Source organism: Cotesia glomerata, linkage group LG7 (genome assembly GCF_020080835.1).
Source record: "Cotesia glomerata isolate CgM1 linkage group LG7, MPM_Cglom_v2.3, whole genome shotgun sequence".
Taxonomy (NCBI): domain Eukaryota; kingdom Metazoa; phylum Arthropoda; class Insecta; order Hymenoptera; family Braconidae; genus Cotesia; species Cotesia glomerata.
In genome coordinates, this window is record NC_058164.1 from 6,194,934 (window position 1) to 6,217,679 (window position 22,746).

Genomic DNA, 22,746 nt, shown 5'->3' on the forward strand with positions numbered 1-22,746 from the left:
AGTAATACAATGTCTGATGTCTGTAAATAGATAGCTTCAACGATGATTCACGATGATTAAATGAACGGAATTGTTTTGGAAAGTGCTTAAGTAGCCTAACAAAATAATAATAATATTAATAAATAAATAAATAATATTTAAAGAAAATTATGGACTAAATAGAGACAAGTATCGTCGTTCCACGGACGTTTAAATACGCTTCGTATTTTCTATTTACAATTAAATTTTAATTAATTTTAATCTTTCAATCAATCTTATTAATTAATATTGACGTTACTTTTTGCGATTTATTATTATAAGTATAATTATTGCCATAATTTTACTATTTTATTTCGTCCCCAATTAAGCTACTGGCGACGAGTTACAGTCTGAAAACTCTTGGGCGGTGAGGACCGGATTCGAATCCCAGCGCCGGTAAATTTATCATGTTGAGTTATTTTTCTGTTATTTTTAGAATTACTACACACTTAAGTGTAGAATCATATCAATTTAGTGTAAAATTAATGATGAAAAAAATAAAATTAATCATATAGACATCCAGCGAATTTTTAATTAATGATTATTATAATTAGATGGCGAGAATAATGTCATATCGTAAGTAATTGTAGGTTTATTGTATAGAAAGTATAAAAAAAAAGTAATTAGGAGTTTTGGAATTCAATCAAGAGAGTATCGTCATTATTATTTTATTTATAATTATTTATAATTAAAAAAAAGTTTTTTTTTGATGAATTTATTAATTTTAAAAAATTATTATTTAAAAAAATTAGTTTTTTTTTTTTTTTTTATCATGTAGAGATATCGTTTGGACACGGCTGTGAGAAATATTTGGCAAAAAAATAATTTTTTTGAAAATTAAAAAATAATATATATTAAAATATCAATATAAATATATATATCCTCGATTTACAATTCACACGACAATATATTATTAATTATTATCATTATTATTATTATGATTATTACTAACACTTAAAAAATCAAGTCAGTTGAAAATAATATTTTATAAAGAATTTTTAAATAATTACTCACGACAATGGAAAATTTTTTAACAACTGATTATCATTATTATAATTAATTCAACAATTATAGAAATCTGGCTTAGATATTTTTACGCGCCAGATTAATTTTAATCAATCAATTAAATTAAAATAAAATATGATAATGATACAAATATTTATCCAACAGAAAATTTTTTTTTCTTTTTCTATTTATAAAAAATTATAAAAACTAAAACTTAAAAAAAAATGCGTAGAGCATATAAATAAATTATCTTAATTGACTCTGTAGTCATTGAGACGCTTAAAACGATGCCCTCGTGATTAAAATCACGCTCCGCTAATAAATATAGTGACGCTTTTATTCAAGCGCAGACTTTTAATAAAAATTAAAAAGCCAAAAAAAAAAATAATTAAATAAACTGAGATGAAAAGTAAAAGTAAAGTATAAATAAATAAAAAAAAAGTAAAGTAATAATAAATTTGAATTTTAAGAAAACAAATAATAAAATACAAAAGATATCTTCACACCAGACTGTCGCTTATTTTCTGATAAAACACTTGTACATTAATCAATTAATTAATTATTAAATTAGTTAAATAATTAAAATGTAAATTTGCTAACTTATAAATTTTTAGTGCGTATTACAACGAACTGGTTTTTGTGACCCGATATTTTTATCGGATTAATGAAAGTGAGGAAGAAATATTTTGTCTGCTGTAAATGTAGCGGTACTGTTTAGAAATAATTTATCAGATAAAAAATAAAATCTTTTAATAATTAAATAATTAAACGTATCGCTACATCAATTTAATTTTTTTGTGTATTATATAACATCTTTTTGCCGTCTCTTGGCGACTTGACTTTGCGTTTGCTCTCGTTTAAATAAAATAAAGTTATAAAACAAACTAATTAAACAAAAAAAAAGACATACCGAAAGATATTAAACTCTACTAAAGAAAAATAAAAAAAAAAATTACAAAAAGCGTAAATTAAATGGCGCTACGATGAAGACTATACCATACACCGGCAGAAAATTTAAGTCAATAAATAATTACACTAAATTGCCAATTTTGTAGCGTTGTTTTAAGAAAAATTAGTTTGAAATTTATTATATATATATGTACAATCGTAGAAATTAATTTAAGTATGTTTTTAAGTTTACTGGAAAATAGCCATTTGTAAACTCGAACGTTTATAAATTATAAATTTTGAAAATTAGTTGATAATGTCATTTGTAAAATTAGTCGCTAATAAAAAATATTAATGAAATTAACGAAATGGAAATTTCACCCAAAAATAAATTCAGGGCCAGTCAATCCAGGATAAAATTTTATTCAATGATAAAATATTTATGTATATTTCATATATATAAATATACTGGCAATAATAATAATACTTTTATCCTGGATTGAAAAACTGGACTTGTTATTTATAAAATAGCGAAAAACAAAAATTTGCGTTGAAGTGAATTTAGCCAATTTTTACTTCAGACATTTATTAAAATAGCCGATTGTAAGCTTTGTAAATTTTAAAATTAGCGATTTCTAGTCTTTCGTAATTTTTGAATGGATCGCCGGATCAAAAAACGATTTAAGGCATCTAAAAAAACTTCCATAAATTTAGTTTTTTTTTTTTTTTTAAATTAGAGCAGATTTGACCGACCTAATCAAAAATTGTAAAAAGTTTAAAAACGACTAATTTTACAATTCGTAAAATTTACAATCAGCTAATTTTATAAATTTCTGCAGTAAGAATTTTATAAATAACTGAATTTATATTTGGTGAAATTTCCATTTCACTAATTTCATTAATATCATTATTTATGAGCGACTAATTTTACAAATGACATTATCAACTAATTTCCAAACTTAGAGTTAATAAACATTCTAGTTTACAAACGGCTATTTTCCAGTAATATTAAAAACATACTTATTAAATTAATATCCACGATTGTATATGAGTATAGTTATATATTTTTTTTCAATTTCTATAATTTTTTGCAGTATTAAGCAATCATCTTCCGGTGAATGGGATACAAATTATGTACAAAATCAAATCTTATTGTATTTAAATTAATCTGATACATATATTACATATATATTAAACCACAAATATTCACACACGTATACATTTTACAAATATATATATATTTATATTTATATAAATATGAATATATAAATATACACCTACGTCTTGTATTGTAACAATAAAATGAAGACGAACTTACACAAAATAGCGGTTAAAGTGTGAAAAACATTTTTAACTTCTATAATGGCTATTATATCAAGGTTGTATGAAGAAAAAAAAACTAACAAACGATTTATAGTGTCGATAATTATTCTAAAAAGTGGGCGAAAGTTTAAAATAAAATAATACTGCATATCTATACATCTATGTGTATATATTTGAAGAAATGAAGAAAACTTTTTTGTCAAATGATAATGTAGCAAGTAATTATTATTATTTATAAATTCCAATTTTTTATAAAAAAATTGGAATATATACATTAATTAATTGATTAATTAATGGACATTGAGTCTTAAAAAAAAATGGTATTAGAATAAATGTCTTGTTAGTAATTAGTATAGAAAAACATATCGCTATTATATCATTAATCATTTATATAATTTAATTATTAAATAATATTAATTATTAGGTTATTATAATTGTTATAATGTATTGTCATATTATTGGTTATCATCTTCGTCGACAGTTGATTATTATTATTGTTCAATTTATAAATTTAAGTGATTATGTTTGTAAAAAAAATTGTAACCACTGAAGCGCTATCGCTGACAAATTACTCTCGTAATTAATTTAATCACAATTTTTAATTACACTTTACATTTTTTCTGGTAATTAACAAAATTTATATACAATGTTTATCTTGTAGATTAATTAATTTAACAAATTGCAGGTATTTTTATTTAAGTAATAAATATTTTTAAATTGATGAGGATAAATTATGAGAGTAATTAAAATAGCAATAGTCTTCAGAAGAGCCAAGTATTATCGGTGACATTAACCTGCCCCTCCCTACATATCAGGTTGTAGTAAATCCAAACTTTCTGTCATATCAATGTATGTAGAAATTAGTTAACTGAATTAATTGTCGGTGGTTAGAAAAAAAAAATCCTACCCTGAATCCGAGCTAGGGAGAGTTTATTAATTAATTAATACTGAGTATTAAAAAAAATAATAGCTCCCTGGGCTCTATAATTAAACTACCCGTCCCCAGTAAATCCTAGTGTCCTCTCCATAATAATCTGGACCTGGAGCATTCAGGTCCTTGCTCTGTCTTCCCATCGCTGCGTCAAAAGACAAACTAGATGTAATATAACAAGATTTATTGATTATACATATAAATATAAATATATAAATATATATATTATATACATATATATTATACAATATTAAAATACAAAAAAATAATACATGGAATATGATTTTTAACAACTGTATCATAACGGGTTAATTTTAGTTTTAACTCTTGTTTTATATTTTAAGGATTTTTATTGGGTGGTAGATATATTCAATTTATTATGCTCGATAATAAATAGTAATTATTATTATTTTTATTATGATAAATTTTAAGTGTCAAGTACTTCTCTATAGACAGTCGCGACACACACAGAATTATTAATCCGGTGATTTAAGAGCAACCACCCTCCCTTGATAATAAATTGTTCCCCGTTATGTCGCGGTACAATGCGTATAAATTTAAATTTAAATGTATTTTAATGCTATAGAGGTGTAATTAGTACAATAATAACAATATTCATTATTTAAACACACAAGTTATTTCGAAATAACAATTTTGTCTAAAAGAAGAAATACTTAAAAAAAAAACAAATTAAATTTATACATCACTTATTAAAAAATTTTTGTGATGCCATTTAAAAAAAAATTCTAATTAATTAATTATTTAAATAACAAATAATAACAATATTAATTATTTAAACACACACAATATTTCGAAATAACAATTTTGTCTAAAAGAAGAAATACATAAAAAACACATGTACACATTAAATTTATACGTCACTTACTAAGAGATTTTTGCGATGCCATTTAAAAAAAATTCTAATTAATTAATAATTTAAATACATTATAACAAATACATTATTAATAAAAAAAAAATAAAAATTAATTAATAAATAAAAAATTAAAATACAAAATATGTAAACGTAAAAATGTGTGTGTATTTATATACATTTATAAATATATAGGTATTTTATTTTATTTAGATATATTAAATATTTATAAATGTATATAATTACTTAGCATTGTACTGTATGTCGTACGCTCTAATGTTGTTTAAAGAGTTATTTGCGAGTCAATTATCTGTGCCTAGCAGCCCTGAGCACCCTACCAAGTGTACCACTGTCTAGATGAAAATCTAAATATACAAAATAATATAATAATACTAATAATAATAAAAAAAAAATTATTATAATAATGATGAATAAAATGAATAAAAGGATAAAATACTTGAGCGAGTGAGCGAGAGAGCGAGAGGCTAGATGAAAACAATGGTGAACAAACAATAATTGCAATAAAGCATTTTAAGCGTAATTTTATTAAAATAATTATTATTCTGTATAATAGTCAGCACATAATAGTGATTATCTGTTCCTATTTTTTGGGAATCAGTTAATTTATTAACTTTATTTTTATCAAACATTTTTTTTTAATTAATATTTTTATTTTTCTTCTCGTTTTTAAATTTGCCAAACAAATGTATTGCCTACTCGATTAGGGGTAAAATATATGAAATACAAGAGATTTTAATGAATATATTAAATATATATGCCTTAGATTCATTTTATTAGAATATATAATTCTCTTTTTTTTTTTAAAAAAAAAACATTCATCACACGATTGTTAATGTTAAATTAATGATCTTCACTCGCACTCACTCGCCAAATATTTTTAAATAAAAAAATAAAATTTCTAAAAATCAAACAATAAAATTAATAAAAGTCATTAACACAGACACTAACAAATTGATCAACAAATACACTCTTTACTCACGACAAACAGCAAAAAATAACAGCGGAAAAATATAGAAAAAAAAAAAAAAAAAAAAAAAAAAAACAATTACTGTATAGAAGAAGAAATGCTTCTAGCTGCTAGTGTATCCGTAGAATATAAATTTATTTTAATCTAAGTTTTAAAATATAATAATAACAATTAATCATATATAATAAAAAAAAAAAAAATTCAGCCGCTATCACATACTCTGTAACACATATACACTGTAACATTATATTAACATTATATACTAAGAATTGATACATATGAATTCACATTAAAACATGTACTACTCTTATATTATCTATATATACATATCTCTATATATATATAAATAACCATTGATTAACAATTTTACACCCACACTCTATCTATACCAATTGAAATCCAATTTCTCTACCTTAATTAAAATATTTTTTATATTAAATATTAAATATTCTTCTTTAATGAAAAAGAAGAAAATTAATTCTTATTAATTAAAATAATGGAAGTAAAGGTAATGATCTAAAATTTGTAAATGAAAAATGATCAATTGCCTTAGCTTGATATTTTATTAAAATTTATTTTAAGTCATAAGGAAAGGTTATATTTACAACACGATACATCATTTTCACTGGAATACAATGTTAAGCGTGCATTATTTGTTATAAAAAAAAAATATATATTTATATATGTTGTAAAGGGTAGGCTTAAAAGTATCCTTTACGATTACAAATGTATATACAGGCTTTCATTGAAAGCATACAATAAGGATCGGAGTTATCTGTTACTGTTTTAATATCTATATATAAATATAAATATCAGACGGAAGAATAAGAGACGAGTATGTAGAATACAATAGCAGGAAGCCAATCATTCGGAGATCAACGAGCCCGCTCCATTTCTCGCAGAGCTTGAGTAGGTACTCCGGGTGCAGGCAAACCTCCATCAATATCTCCACCAGCTTCCAAGTCATTGCTACTTGCTTCAGCAGCTTTGAATCGTTTCCATTTTCCTATTGATTGGAAAGTTATTAAATTCAATGGTACTTAAACTATTTAATAACTTATTATTATTATTATTACTAGCAACCTTGCAGTCACTATGTGACTGCCGTGACTTGTGAATTATAAATAAATAAAATTTTGCTTTATTAAATAATGACTGTTGTTAAATTACACTGTATTTTCTTAACTATTGACTTTTTTGAAGATATAAGCTCATCCTGATGTTACACTCATCAAGAGCTTTCATTTGAGTACCCACATTCATTTTCATATATTTTTCATGTATACATATATATAAATATATGAAAAATTGATGTGGGTACTCAAATGAAAGGTCTTGATGAGTGTAATGTCGGGATGAGCTTATATCTTTAAAAATGTCAATAGTTCACAAGATATTCGTTAAATTGCACTGTACTTTTTTAAATATTGATGTTTTTAAAGATATAAGCTCATCCTAGTGTTATACTCATCAGGAGCTTTCATTTGAGTACCCACATGCATTTTTTATATATTTTTCATATATACCTATATATAATATATATAAATATATAAAATATATGAAAAATTGATGTGGGTACTCAAATGAAAGGTCTCGATGAGTGTAATGTCGGGGTGAGCTTATATCTTTAAAAATGTCAATAATTCACAAGATACAAGGTCATTTCTTATTTACGTATTTTCAAGAAGCAAAATGTTTGTTATTCTCTTAATAATATAGATTATTATTATTATTATAAAAAATTTTAAACAACTAAAAAAACCAATAATAATAAATTTTGAGTTGTTTTGTTATTATTATTTAAATTATAATTTAATAATAATAATATTACAGGCATATTTAAAAGTCGGAAATAAAAATTAACGAAATATCAAATTTAAACGTAGATAAAAAAAATTAAGTAAACTGTTATACATTTTTAATCAATATTTTTTCTATTAAAGTCTAAAAATTTCGGTAAAATATGACCTTAATATTGATATTCCCGGTTGCGTGTCGTAATTTAAAAGTTGGGAAAAATTTCTAATTTTTATTATCGTGAGTAGACCGAAATAAAACCTCTAATGATTCTTATTGGAAATTTTACGCTCTAGAAATTTTGATCAAAATTTACATATTCCGCATAGCAATGATCCAATGATATTCAATTATATCATAAATTTAAAAGTATAATATAAAAAAAAAAATTATAACTTTTATTAAATAATTTATTTTTTTAATTTAAACTTTAATTGATAGTAAAATTATCTAATACTTCACAATTTTTAGTATTTTTTTAAATAATTTGCTATAAAATCTTGAAAAAAATTTATAATTAAAAATTAAATAATTTTTAACATTGATAAAAAAATTTTAATTACAAAAAATATTTATCTCCCATTCCGATTAAATAAATATTAATAAAATCCAAACAATTAACAAAAATAAATCCCAGCGATTGCATCAAACAATGTAATTAAAAAAAAAAATACTATTGTCTATGCTAATCTTTATATAAAACAGCCCGTGTAAATTGTTTATTGACACATTAGATAACTTTGCCCTTTGATATTCCAACATAGAACCGCAGATTGGTACTTACTCGCTAAACGTATCATGGTAACACCCCACCAAATACTCCAGCCCCATCCGACCAGACAAAAGAGCACAGTAAAAGCTTGGCTGACTCCAACAATAATATCGACAATAAACGCGCCCAATCGTGACCTGGCACTCGACGTCGCAGCAAAACGAGGTTGACCAATGCATAAATTAAACAATCCACTCCAAATAGTACCTGAAATCCAATTCAATACAATATACAATTGACACAATGTAACGCAATACAATAGACCAAAATACCGCCAACAATAACAATTATTAACGGCAATATCCCAATATTAGATTAGATAAATGAAGAGCAATTATCGCTAATAGACGATTATCATTAATAGACTTGTCTAGATGATTAGACAGGAAGATAGACACCAGCCAATAGTTATATTACCTGTACCGGGAAGGAGGACATTCCAAACGAGGCAGAACCAGGCCAGTGGGACGGGAAGACAGGGAATGGCAGCCCGCATCACGGAGTTGTGCTCAATCAGAACATCCGGGATCTTGGATTTCTGCTCCTAATGGGACATTAATCACAGTAATAATCATTAATCACCAGTCATCTCATCACCAGTCTATAGTCTATAGTCAATAGTCAATAGTCTATCATCTTCACTCCATCAACTATCTACTTCCTTCATTATCAAATTGATATCTCAAACTCAAATAAATTACACTGAGAAAAAAAATTCTTTTAAAAATTTATCTTCTTTAAAATTTCAAACAATTTACTTTTTTATCTGAAGAATTAATTAAAATTAGCAACCTTGCAGTCACTATGTGATTGACGGGACTTGTGAATTATAAATAAATAAAATTTTGCTTTATTAAATAATGAATTTTGTTAAATTGCAGTGTACTTTCTTAACTATTGACGTTTTTAAAGATATAAGCTCATCCTGATGTTATACTCATCAAGAGCTTTTATTTGAGTACCCACATGCATTTTCATATATTTTTCATATATACATATATATAATATATATAAATATATGAAAAATTGATGTGGGTACTTAAATTAAAGGTCTTGATGAGTGTAATGTCGGGATGAGCTTATATCTTTAAAAATATCAATAGTTGACAAGATAGCAATGCCAGTTCTTAATTATTGATATTTCTAAAGATATAAGCTCATCCTGACGTTACACTCATCAAGAGCTTTCATTTGAGTACCCACATGCATTTTTTATATATTTTTTATATATGCATATATATGAAATATATGAAATATATGAAAAACTGATGTGGGTACTCAAATGAAAGGTCTTGAGTACCCACATGCATTTATGATATATTTTTCAAACATAATATATATAAATATATGAAAAATTAATGTGGGTACTCAAATGAAAGGTCTTGATAAGTGTAACATCGGGATGAGCTTATATCTTTAAAAATGTCAATAGTTCACAAGTTACAATGTTATTTCTTAATTATGTATCTAGAGATAGAGCATTTTCAAATCGAGCCTAAATACTTATCACCATAAATTGGCTATCGGTAAGAATGATAAGAAATCTTGAAAAGGCACAACCAAGACCTTTCTAATTATTGATATTCTTCACTGAGAATAAATAAAAAATTTATTTTGAATAAAAAATAAAAATTACCTCCGAGAGTGGCGGTGGTGCGACGCTTGTTAAACTGTGTTTGGCACGTATGTCCCTGGTGGTCTCTTTTTTCTTGCAGGAACACCAGCTGGGCAATCGGCACCAGCTTATTGGCTTGCATGGAAAGCAGCAGCTTTTTTCAGGCCGACAGCAGGTCGTCGTTTCTGCTGGAGCAATTCTCGATCCTGCTCGTACGTTTCTATAAAAACAAAAATTTCAAAAGAAGAAATGACCGAAAAATACAAAATTAAAATGAAGAAATAAAATTACCTGCAACAAGCTGGCTTGAAGCAAGACCAAGCGTTGGGTTTCTTGGTCTTGGCACTCTTGGGTTCTTGCTGCTGATTAATCTGACTCAGCTGGGCGACATTCTTCTTGTGACTCCGAAAATTAAAGCACTTCATATTTGTTCCCTTGGCTTTGGTGTTGCTCCAACGATCTTGCAGCCGTTTAACCGCGGAATTTCTCCATTTAAGGAACCTCTCTCGCCTGGTAGCAGCTGCTCCAAGCTGGCTGGTGTCCGTTGGTTGAATAACTGCGACTGTCGGCTCGGTCACCTCCACGATCCTGTCGACAGCAATGAACAATGGTATATCTAATGAAAAGGTCAAGGGCGAAAGAACTTCGTCGACCCGCTTAAAACTTTTGCCCCTCATTTTAAAGTTTTACTCGGAACTGTTTGTTACATTTTATGGCAATAAAATTAAATCTAAATAAATTATTCTTCAGAAAAAAATTTCTTCTTTAATTAACTCCTTATTTTTTTATTATTAATTAATTAATGCAGCGCGATTTTTTTGGTTTAAGGTAAACAATTTTTGAGCGACTTATTCAGCACAGTTTACCACGCAAAACGATCGGTCGCATTGGACGTCGGCTACTCGAAGATTGCGGCGCACCCCAACGTCCGCGGTTGGTCAGTCTTAAGAAGGGGACTTAGGGAGACCCGGTCACGCAAAGATTTAACTAACAATCGATATTAAATAACAATCTGACTTTTGTTCGGCTTGACGTTCTCGTGTCTCGAATAAACCGTGTTTACTTCTATTCACCTACTATACAGCCCACCAGCTCTGAGCTATACCTCACGCCCGTCTCCTACTTCCTCTTCACCGGTAGATCCTTCATGCCGAGGCCCATTTCACCTGCCAGGTGACATACATATATTGCGTTATTTACTTTGCGAATATCCTAAGCTGGAAAGAAGCTATGTTTTAAACCGATGACTAACTCATTAATTATACATTTTTTTTTTTTTTTTTTTTTTTTTTTTTTCAAGAAAGTATTTTTGGAGAAGTTAAAAAATTTTTTTTTATTTTTAGGTCAAATTATGTTTTGCTGATATTTGTGGTGAAATTTAAAATAATTTTATTTAAGCAACAAGTTTTTATTTTTATTATTATTTAATGTAAATAAAAAACTTTTACCAAGAAAAAATAAAATTTTGGTCTAATTTATTATAATCAAATAATTTGCAATAAATTTTAAATTTAATATTTAAGATTAATAATAATAGTAATAATTTCTTACATTAATATGATTATTGATCTTAAATATAAAAAATAGTTTAATTTTGTATAAAATATCCTTGAATAATAATTAAAAAATATTTATAATTTTCTTCTCATAAATATCTCTTAATTAAACTTTATTTACCCGCAGGTTATTTGCTTAAATTTTCATATGATTGATTAATTATAATAAATTTAATATTAATTAATTATAATAGATTTAATATGATTAATTAATTTGCAATAAATTTTAAAATTTACTTAATATTTAAGATTAATAATGATAAAAAATAATAATAATAGTAATTTCGTACATTGATATGATTATTGATCTTAAATATAAAAAATATTTTAATTTTTTTAAGTATATTTAATTTAATTATTTTTTTATAATAAAAAAATAACTGTTTTTTTTTTTAATATTTTCAATAAAATATCCTTGAATAATAATTAAAAAACATTTATAATTTTCTTCTCATAAATATCTCTTAACTAGACTTTATTTACCCGCTTAGATTTTCAGGTTTAATTTCTATAATAATTTTCAATGCAAAATACTATTTATACAACCCACCACTTTTTATCGCCAAACATTAATTTCACGCAATTTAATCATTTAAATTAATTACTTAATATGCACAAATTGATATTCATTCAACCAAAAACAAATATCCAATTTATTTATGTGAATCCCCAAATAACTCTAACTAAATCCAAATAAATTTCAGCTTAATAAAATAACAAAAAAAAAGTATTTAAAGCAAGTGACATAAATCGTGTGCAAAAAAAAATTTTCTATTTCTTCTTCTTAGAATCTTATAATTTTGCCCTGGTTATGGCAATTTCTTCCTTCTCTTCTCGAGTTGGAAACTAATTACCCTCTCCTCTCCTTTAATTTGATTTTATTCAAAGGACCTTGGCCGCACGCGACGTCACGACGTTCATTTTCACCCTGAGCGATAACACATGGGTGAAGGAAAATAAAAATTACCAATTGGTCAATTGTGTTTCACCCGCCCTGCCCTTGTAAAAATTAACTTTGATCGATTATTTTTTGCCGACTGGAGGTCTATAGGTGTTAAAAATCTGACCCAGGTGTCAAATGACTCACCCACAATTAGCTCTTAGTAAAAATCATTTACTTTCTTCTTATCTCTATCAAAAACAATAATAATAATAATAATAATAATAATAATAATAATAATAATAATAATAATAATAGGAGCTGAGAAAAAAATTCCTGCATTTTCTTATGTCCGAGCGTCCATGCAAATCGGGCAGATCGATAGTCGTCGCTGGAATAAACTCGCACGCTCGAGGTCAAGAAACTCTGGACGTTCTGTTGGACAATTTTATCGTCTTCAGGTTGATCATAAAGACGTACTACAAATAAAACTTTTCTTTTTCTTCCAGCTAACTAACACGCTGATAACTTTTTCCATTTAAATAATCATCAGATAAAAAAAAATTATTTTTATAGAATTAATTATTCCCAACAATTAACCACATTATTAATATTAAAAATAAACAATTAGCGTAATTAAAGAAAAAAATTAAAAAATAAACATTACCGTTTATTTAATTGCAATAAACCAGAGTTGTTTATTTAAGATCTAAGGTCTTGAGATGGTAGATTAAGCCTCAAGTCAATAATTTTCTTGAAACGTTTGAATTAAAATAACTCATTTTGATAAGTTTCTAAAAATATAATATTACTTTACAAAGTGCTATTTAGTTAACTTTAAATTAAAGATATCCTAATCCGGTCTACAGAAATTTCGCCACGCATCGTTACAGTCACGAACACACATCACCATACCATAGCTAAAAAGCAATATAGTCTTCTTTCCGCATTATTAATTTAAATAGAAAATAAAATTCTTAAATGAAAGAGAAATTAGCAATAATTATAATAACTTTATCAAATGTTATTAATCTAATGAATTAATAAATATAATCTTACCTTTTTTTTTTTTATATTTAATTACAATATTAAATTATTTTACAATAATTTAATTAAATAAAATAATTAAATTATTTTACAATAATTTAATATTGCAAATGAATAAAAAATAATAAAATAAATAAATACTTACGCTGGTTCACCATTTCGTTGACTCTCGACATGCATCACATTGCCGCTGAGTGTTTCAATCTCCTGAGAACGCTTAACAACATGAGTGCCCCGTTTTTCCCTAGCAGAGGAAACCCCTCTGACAGTATTGAGACTAACTCCGGTATCCGTTGAGCGGATGCTCTCCACCGAGCCGGTTGATAATCCATTTGAGGACTTGAGAGAAGTTTCACTTCCGTGGTTCCTTCCTTTATCTCTTCCCTGATCAGTCCTTTCATTGTCCCCCGAGGAGCCGTTTTCTTGACGTTTATCACCGACAGGATTAAGCGAGCCGGCAACTTCAATAGCTCTATCAGTTTCATCAGTTTTTAATTTTTTATCACCTTCATCCAATGAACGCTCAGCTTTTGTCTCTTGAATCTTTAAATCTTCTCGAGTTTTCTTCTCCTCGTTACCGTTTCCGACTTTGACAACAGCTTCGACATTAATTGGCTCTACAACTGCCTGAACTTCCTGAACTTCTGGTGGTTTATCTTCGGGCTTAATTTTCCCATCTTTACTTTCTTCCTTAGTTTTGATTTCTTCTTTAGCTTTAGCTTTAGCTTCCGGGTTATTATCAACTTTACTGGTACTATTAGGCTTTGTCTGTTCCGGCAAAATCTTTTTATCATCCTTATTATTATTACTATTATTATTTTCATTATTAGAAGTAACAACAGCAGCTGTTTCACTAACAGTACTGTGAGGAATAATATTCGTAGCGTCAATTTTAAGCGGCTGGACTGCTGTTGTGGTCGTTGCACTAACGACACTCTTAGTTCCTTCACCTTTTGCCGGGTGTTTAAGAAGATCTATCAATCCATGATCGTTTTCCTTTTTGTCTGAAGATTTATCAGCTGAAATTTGGAGAGCTGGGGCTGGCGTTGAGGTTTCCGCGCTACCAATTACAACAGACTCGTCGGTGGTGGTAGCAGGCACTGAAGAAGATTCAGAAGATACCGTTGGTGAATTTATTTCTTTTTTATCATCGCTATTATTATCTGAAATCTTAATAAATCTTCCACCTCCACCTCCACCTCCACCTCCGTTATTACTAGCGACGCCTCCAGTAGCAAAAGCCGAATAACGAACTGGTATTTTCGTTGGCGATCGATTTATCTTCTTATCCGGGGATTTACTAGCTGGATTTCCATTAGCCTTTCCAGGAACTCCAGCTTTATTAGCTGTACCTGTAACTACACCACCGGATTTTACATTTGTTGCATTGTTTTTGACACTTTTGGTTGATGGTCTTGCTCCGCGTATCGTCTCTGCTGCTGGACGGTTTTGTTTTGCTCTCGAAGTTTTCAGGGAGCTGGAGCGCGGAATTTTGGTGACATAACGACCTGACCGACGTTCCCATTTATCACGTTCTTTGTTCTTTAGATTAGAACGATGTGAGACCAGGCCACCTCGTGGTTGGGGGATCAGACTTTGTTTCCTTGGACTATTTCCTTGTGACAATGATTCTAAAATAAATTAAATATTAATTAGATATTTTATTGATAGTAAATTGTATTGAAATTTAGAGACATGTGATAATTTGAATAAAAAATTAAAATTTTGATTTATTAAATAATGACTTTTGTTAAATTGCACTGTATTTTCTTAACTATTGACATTTTTAAAGATATAAGCTCATTCTGATGTTACACTTATCGAGAGTTTTCATTTGAGTACCCACATGCATTTTTGATATATTTTTCATATATACATATATATATATATATGAAAAATTGATGTAGGTACTCAAATGAAAGGTCTCGATGAGTGTAATGTCTGGATGAGCTTATATTTTTAAAAATATCATTAGTTAACAAGATAGCAATGTCAGTTCTCAAATATTGATATTTTTAAAGATATAAGCTCATCCCGACATTACACTCATCGAGACCTTTCATTTGAGTACCCACATGCATTTTTGATATATTTTTCATATATTCATGTATATATAATATATATAAATATATAAAATATATGAAAAATTGATGTGGGTACTCAAACGAAAGCTCTTGATAAGTGTAACATCGGAATGAGCTTATATCTTTAAAATATATATTATATATATGTATATATAAAAAATATATCAAAAATGCATGTGGGTACTCAAATAAAAGGTCTCGATGAGTGTAACATCATGGTGAGCTTATATCTTCAAAAATGTCAATAGTTCTCAAGATACAAGGTCATTTCTTAATTATGTATCTAAAGATAGAGAATTTTTGAATGTGGACTAAATACTGATCATAATAAAGTGACTATCGGAGAAAATAATATGAAATCTTAAAAAGACACAAATTCAAACTAGACCTTTGCAATGACACTATTCCATCTTTAACAGCTCTAAATTATAAATAAAATTTTTTTTTAAATTATCAATAAAATTAAAAAAAAATATGTTAATAAATTTTTTTTTAATTTTCTATTCTTAGTTTATTTAAAAAAAAAAAAATTAAAAAATTGTCAAGTGTCTGCTAATTTCATTGTTAATTATAATTTTCCAAAAAAAATAAACTTACTGGGCTGAATAAATCGGCGGGCAGGTACGGGAGGACTCTGAGGTCTAGATTGTGCATGCGGAAGCGGGCCTTTGAAGCCTCTAGGCCGGAACGGCGAGGACCTACCACCAGGAATGACCCTCGTCGGGGACAGGGGACTCCTGATGATCCTCTGCTCATGCGTTGGCGATCCACCGACAGACCTCGAAGTCGGCTCGATCGCGTCCGCGAGAATAACAAAGCTGGATCTGCGGTGTGCTCGGGTCATCGAAGATGAGGCGCCTGATATCTTGTACGGTTCGGGAGCTCGCGGAGGCTCGGGTATGTCCAGGTAGTACTGATGATGAACATTGGCACTGGGGTCCAGAAGACGGAATCCTACATGGTCATCATCTATCAGCCGCGGTCTACGATATCTTCTCGTGTTTTCTTCGAAACCGTCGAATCTTCGTCGCATCTTTTTTTACGCCACCAGAACTTCATCTGTAACTAATTATTTATTTGTTTTTATTATTATTACTATTATATGTTTGCGCAATAAATCAATCTGTCAAAGTACTTGTACTGCACTACTATTCTTTGTCATTGCTGGAGTCATAGTCATAGTAATAGTAATAGTAATAGCAATAGTAACAGTCATAGACTCTCATGACCCTGCCAAAAAAATTTATTACCTATGTTTATGTATATTTATAATCGTTCTTACTTGTCAAGATTTAAATTATTGATACATATATCAAAACATGACCCCGTATTATTTTTTTTTTTAATTTTTTTCATTTCCGATTTATTAATATTTTATTTTATAATTATTGCTAAGTATGTTGAAATTTTTTTTCTTTGAGTTTGTGCTAAATTTTTTATTACATTAAAGTTAGCTGTCACTTTATTATTTTTTAATTTTATGACATTAAAGTTAGCAGCCACTTTGCAATTTTTTAATTTTATTTACCAAACAAATTTTTTCCAAAAAATTACTTTTAAAAAATTGGATTTTGTATTTTTTTAAACTTCTAAATGTCATTTTTTTATGATACTAAAATTAGCCGACACTTAACGACTTTTTATTTTTTTTATTAATTAAATTAAAACTAAAAAAATATTTTTTAAAAATTGCACGTATAATTTTTAAAATTTTTTTCATGTGAAAATTTTTCTTTTAATTTTTAAAAAATTATTTTCCAATAAAATAAATTATACAAATTTTTAAATGTTGGCTAATTTAATTTTCATATTTTTTTTTATCATAATTTCTTTGTTATAAAAATTCTTAAAATTGTCAAATATTTTCTAAATTAATTTTAATTTTTTGTTTTTTAATTTCTTCAAAAAAATTATTTAAAAAAAATTGCATTTTCTATTTTTTAAAACTTCCTGTCAATTTTTACCATAATTAATTTATTACAAAAATTATTAAAAATTTTCATAAATTTATTTTTTATTAAAAATGTAATTTTAATAATTTTTATGCTTACATTTAATATAATAATTTTTAAAAATCTTTAACCTAAAAATGATGACAGGTAATTTTTTTTGCACAGCCTAAAATTTATTATTATTTTTCTTCTGATAGTTGTATAAAAAAACTTCCGTTTTTTCTCAAAAAACAACTGTCAAATTTATACCAGTAATTATTCTTCTTAAAACTTTTTAATACCTACCACAAAATAATTAAATAATTATAATCCCCTAACGCACAAAGATAAAGATAAAAATAAAAATAAAAATACCTTTAAAAAATATAATAACTCATAAAGTCACGGTCGACAGTCAAAGAGAAATCTCGTTAGCATGTTTTTTTTTTTTTTTATTTTATTTTATTACTTGAAATTTCTCCAAGTAATCGATTTACACAAGGACTTGAGCTTATAATAATTGATAATAATTGCACCTGTCATTTTTTTAGTTCTTCTCATGACCAACCACAAATTTATCTTCAATAAAATCTAAATCAGCGCCAATAAATTTAAAATGACAGCTTACTTCATACTCTGAAGAAAGAAGAAATAAAATAAGAAGAAATGCTGAAACAAAATGAACTCACCTGACAGTTGTTATTGGACGCGACACCGTCTCAAGCGAGACTCTGGACTTGCACACACGCGGAATCATTCGAGGGTACTGTTTCGAGAAACAAACTAGCTGGTGAGAGCTTGGCTCGGCCGTTCTGACTGACCGACCAGCCAGCCAGCCAGTCGGCGAGAACACTGGACTTGTAAGTATCAAACAATAATGTATGTTACGTGTAAGAGTTTCATAGTAATAGTAGTTTTACCTTGCAGGTGTACAGACATAATATAACTACACACACTAAAATTAATTTAGCAGATGTTTAAAAATTTTTGTAAAAAATAAATTATCTCAAAAAAAAAATTGAGATTTAGAAATTTAATAAAACAAAAAAATGCAATTTTTTTGAACAAAATTGTTTGTTCAAAAAATTAAAAAATGGTGAAGTAATTGATGATACTAAAGTTAGCCGATGTTTTTAATCTTTTGATTTTTTTTTAATAATTAAATTAAAATAAAAAAGTATTTAAAAAAAATTTTACTTACAGTTTTTGAAGTTTTTTACAAGAGAAAATTTTTTAAAAATTTTTTTGTAATAATTTTTTTAATAAAAAAAATTCTAAAAATGTTTAAACGTCGGCTAGCTTCATTTTCATAAGTAATTGTTGACTGTAAAAATTAATTTAGCCGGTGTTAAAAAATTTTTGTAACATATAAATTGTCAAAAAAAAAATTGACATTTAGGAATTTAAAAAAATAAAAAATGCAATTTTTTTGAACGAAATTGTTTGTTAAAAAAATTAAAAAATGGTGAAGTGACACCGCTAACTTACAGAAATTAATTTAACAGATGTTTAAAAATTTTTGTAACAAATAAATTATGTCAAAAAAAAAAAAAATTGACATTTATAAATTTAAAAAAATTAAAAATGCAATTTTTTGGACCAAATTTGTTTGTCAAAAAAAATTAAAAAATGATGAAGTAATTGTTAACTATAGAAATTAATTTAACAGATGTTTAAAAATTTTTGTAACAAATAAATTATGTCAAAAAAAAAATTGACATTTATAAATTTAAAAAAATTAAAAATGCAATTTTTTGGACCAAATTTGTTTGTCAAAAAAAATTAAAAAATGATGAAGTAATTTTTAACTATAGAAATTAATTTAGCAGATGTTAAAAAATTTTTGTAACAAAAAAATTGTCAAAAAAAAAAAATTGACTTTTAGAAATTTAAGAAAATTAAAATTGCAATTTTTTGGAACAAATTTGTTTGTCAAAAAAAAAATAAAAAAATGATCAAGTGACAGCTAACTTTATAATATCATCGACAACACTATGCTTCTTCACCTACTGATATGACTGTCACCACGAACCACTACGAAGTAAGTAAACGCCGAGGATTACTCTACGTAGAATTTAAGTATACCGAGAACTAAACAACCCCTTTACTTTTTTTCAACTTGCCAGAGTAGAGAGAGTTTAGTTGGGTACGCGTGCTACATTACCGCCAAAAATACACGTGGATTGTCCTACATCCACTATCAACTTGTTCAGCTGCTGTATTAATAATACATGTCATTAAATATTTAAAAGCATCTACATAATTTATAGCGTTTTACAAGTAAGTGATAGTCGTCTAACGTATTGCTGTCATTAAATTTCTCTTTGCTTGTTACTTCCTAACTTGTATTTCATAATTTTCATATTACAATTTACAGGCATGATGAGGCCACTTCTTCCGTTCTAGCTCCGGTGAGCAAGCGGAACATTTATATTATTAAATATTTTACTTGTACTTGTAAGTGTTTTATGTGCAATAAGAAATAAAAAATAATTCAATGCAATCTGGCCGAAACTGGGTCAACTATTAGGACTACTATTTTCTGGGTCCGGTGGTGTAAAATTCCCACTTGGAGTAATCATCCAGCTCAATGTGCTAAATAGTACAATCATTGCGCTATATCTGTATTGACTTTCAATTACTTAAACATTAGCTTGATTGAAGTTAAAATAGGGCTGGGCAATAACTCAGCTATCAATGTGTCTTGGATCTCTTTTAAATTACCAAGATAGAATCTGACCTTTTTTTTTCTTATTATGATAATTATTCTCTGGTTTAAAAAATAGAATTTAAATTGTAAGCAAGCACTTATATATCTGATTACTTTTTTGTTTTTATAAACAAACTAGCAATCTTGCAGTCACTATGTGACTACCGTAACTTGTGAACTATAAATAACTAAAATTTTGCTTTATTAAATAATGACATTTGTTAAATTGCACTGTACTTTCTTAAATATTGACGTTTTTAAAGATATAAGCTCATCCCGATGTTACAATCATCAAGAGCTTTCATTTGAGTACCCACATGCATTTTGATATATTTTTTCATATATACATATATATAAATATATAAAATATATGAAAAATTGATGTGAGTACTCAAATGAAAGGTCTCGATGATTGTAATGTCGAGATGAGCTTATATCTTAAAAAATGTCAGTAGTTCACAGAATATTCGTTAAATTGTACTGTACTTTCTTAAATATTGACGTTTTTAAAGATATAAGCTCATTCTGATGTTACAATCATCAAGAGCTTTCATTTGAGTACCCACATGCATTTTTGATATATTTTTCATATATACATATATATATAACATATAAATATATGAAAAATTGATGTGGGTACTCAAATGAAAGGTCTCGATGAGTGTGACATCGAGATGAGCTTATATCTTTAAAAATGTCAATAGTTCACAAGATATAAGGGCATTTCTTAATTATATAGCTTCACTTATTATTACAAAAATGTATTTTAAAATATTCTAGCATGAAATTTAATTATTAATTCCATGCATTTTGTTAATCATTAATTGTGAAAGAATTATTAATGATAAAAAGATTTCTTTTTCATTGTAACTATTGTTAGAAAAATTTATTTAGAAATACTTAAATTAAATTACCATTTTTGACACTTTCACTTAAGCGTGAAAATTCTTTTGATCTTTATTTTAAAATCACGGTATTATTATTTATTTTTAATGTAAAAAAGTAGTACTTAAGAATCGAAGGTTTCTTTTATTACTTTTACTTATTGTTAGAATATTTAAAACTTTCACTCGGACTTTTTTTTCTCACATTGAATTTCGGTATTTTAGAATAAATAATTCCGTCCAATCATAAAAAAAGGATTATTTTTTAAATTTAATTGTAAAAAAAATTGAGTCATTTCTTATAAAAAAACAAAGGATAATTTTTTCCTATTGCAAAAAAGAATAAATATTTAACACATGACATAATCGCTTTGTAAAGCAATAAAAAAATAATCCTTGTGTTATTTATCTACAAATCAAATAAAATAATGTGTAACAAATAATTAGAGCATGCTCAAATATATTTATTCCATTAACTTCCGTATATACAGATATCGGGTTATTTAACAAATATTTTTCAGCAGAAAAAAAAATACATTGAAACATTTTTAAAATTAGCTTACAAAAAAAACAAAATAAAATTATCAACTAGTGTAATTAATTAAAATACTTCTAACCGAGTAAGAGGTAATTATAAACTAGAGACCGATGTCGCGGCCTTTGGCATCGAAATAGTCACACTTTTTTCAAGCTATCAATTGTGTTTTGTGTGTTGCAGTAATATATAATAGTAATAGTAATACTGCCTAATGATCCCAGTATAATCGAGCAACACTTAAGCTTCAACCGTAACAACAATAATAATAATAATAATAGAAACAACAATAATAATAATAATAATAATAATAAGGGTAGCTTATAATCAACCATGGTATTGTCATAATGTTTACATTAGCATACAAACCACATGAATTTATTTAATATTCATTGTACCCTGGATAATAATTCTCATACAATGTTTTTTTTTTTTTAATATTGATTTTCTTTCAGATTTTACTTTATTATTTTTTTTTATTTATTATAGCAACAGCGGTATTTATTAAACTTCCGGTTAAATAAATTTGTTTTTTTTTTTTTTTGTTAATAACTTCTTAGCATAAATATTTTCTCTCGATTTATAGTTCATTGATGTAGGATGTGTGCATTTATTTATTTATTTTTAAAACTCAAACTAAAGATGCATAATATCACGTATTTAATGAGAGAAAATTTTCGATTTTATAGGCCGAATAATTCATTTTTTTTTATAAGCGGTTTTGCATAAATTAGCTTTTATGTTTGCTACTTAATTACAATTTATAATTTTAATAATTAAATATATTTATATATTTGATTAATTTATGCAATCAAAGCCCGAAAGTTGACTTCTATACAGGTATATCTATAAATATTTTATTTTCTTGAGGTAATTTCAATTATAAATATATACTTTTATTTTTTTCCATT

The 22,746-nt window shown here is 26.8% G+C and overlaps 1 protein-coding gene and 1 long non-coding RNA gene across 3 annotated transcripts; one reads left to right on the forward strand and one right to left on the reverse strand.

Annotated features, from left to right (window-relative positions):
* Positions 1-6,576: 6,576 nt before the first annotated feature.
* Positions 6,577-18,532, reverse strand: LOC123268834 (protein stum). Of its 2 annotated transcripts, none has more exons than XM_044734230.1 (8): positions 18,396-18,532; positions 16,373-16,840; positions 13,837-15,322; positions 10,500-10,796; positions 10,230-10,428; positions 9,011-9,137; positions 8,606-8,800; positions 6,577-7,030 (listed from the first exon to the last, which is right to left on the reverse strand). In XM_044734230.1, the coding sequence occupies exons 2-8, from the start codon at positions 16,806-16,808 to the stop codon at positions 6,900-6,902; spliced, it is 2,871 nt and encodes a 956-aa protein (XP_044590165.1). In that variant the 5' UTR covers positions 16,809-16,840; positions 18,396-18,532; the 3' UTR covers positions 6,577-6,899. The 2 variants fall into 2 exon arrangements, with proteins under 2 accessions (XP_044590165.1, XP_044590166.1); XM_044734231.1 differs by having other exon boundaries at positions 16,373-16,834; positions 18,396-18,518.
* Positions 18,533-19,628: 1,096 nt separating this feature from the next.
* LOC123269479 lies at positions 19,629-20,503 on the forward strand. Its single transcript, XR_006510424.1, has 3 exons — positions 19,629-19,747; positions 19,835-19,986; positions 20,084-20,503. It is a non-coding gene; the product is annotated as an uncharacterized LOC123269479 (long non-coding RNA).
* Positions 20,504-22,746: the final 2,243 nt, after the last annotated feature.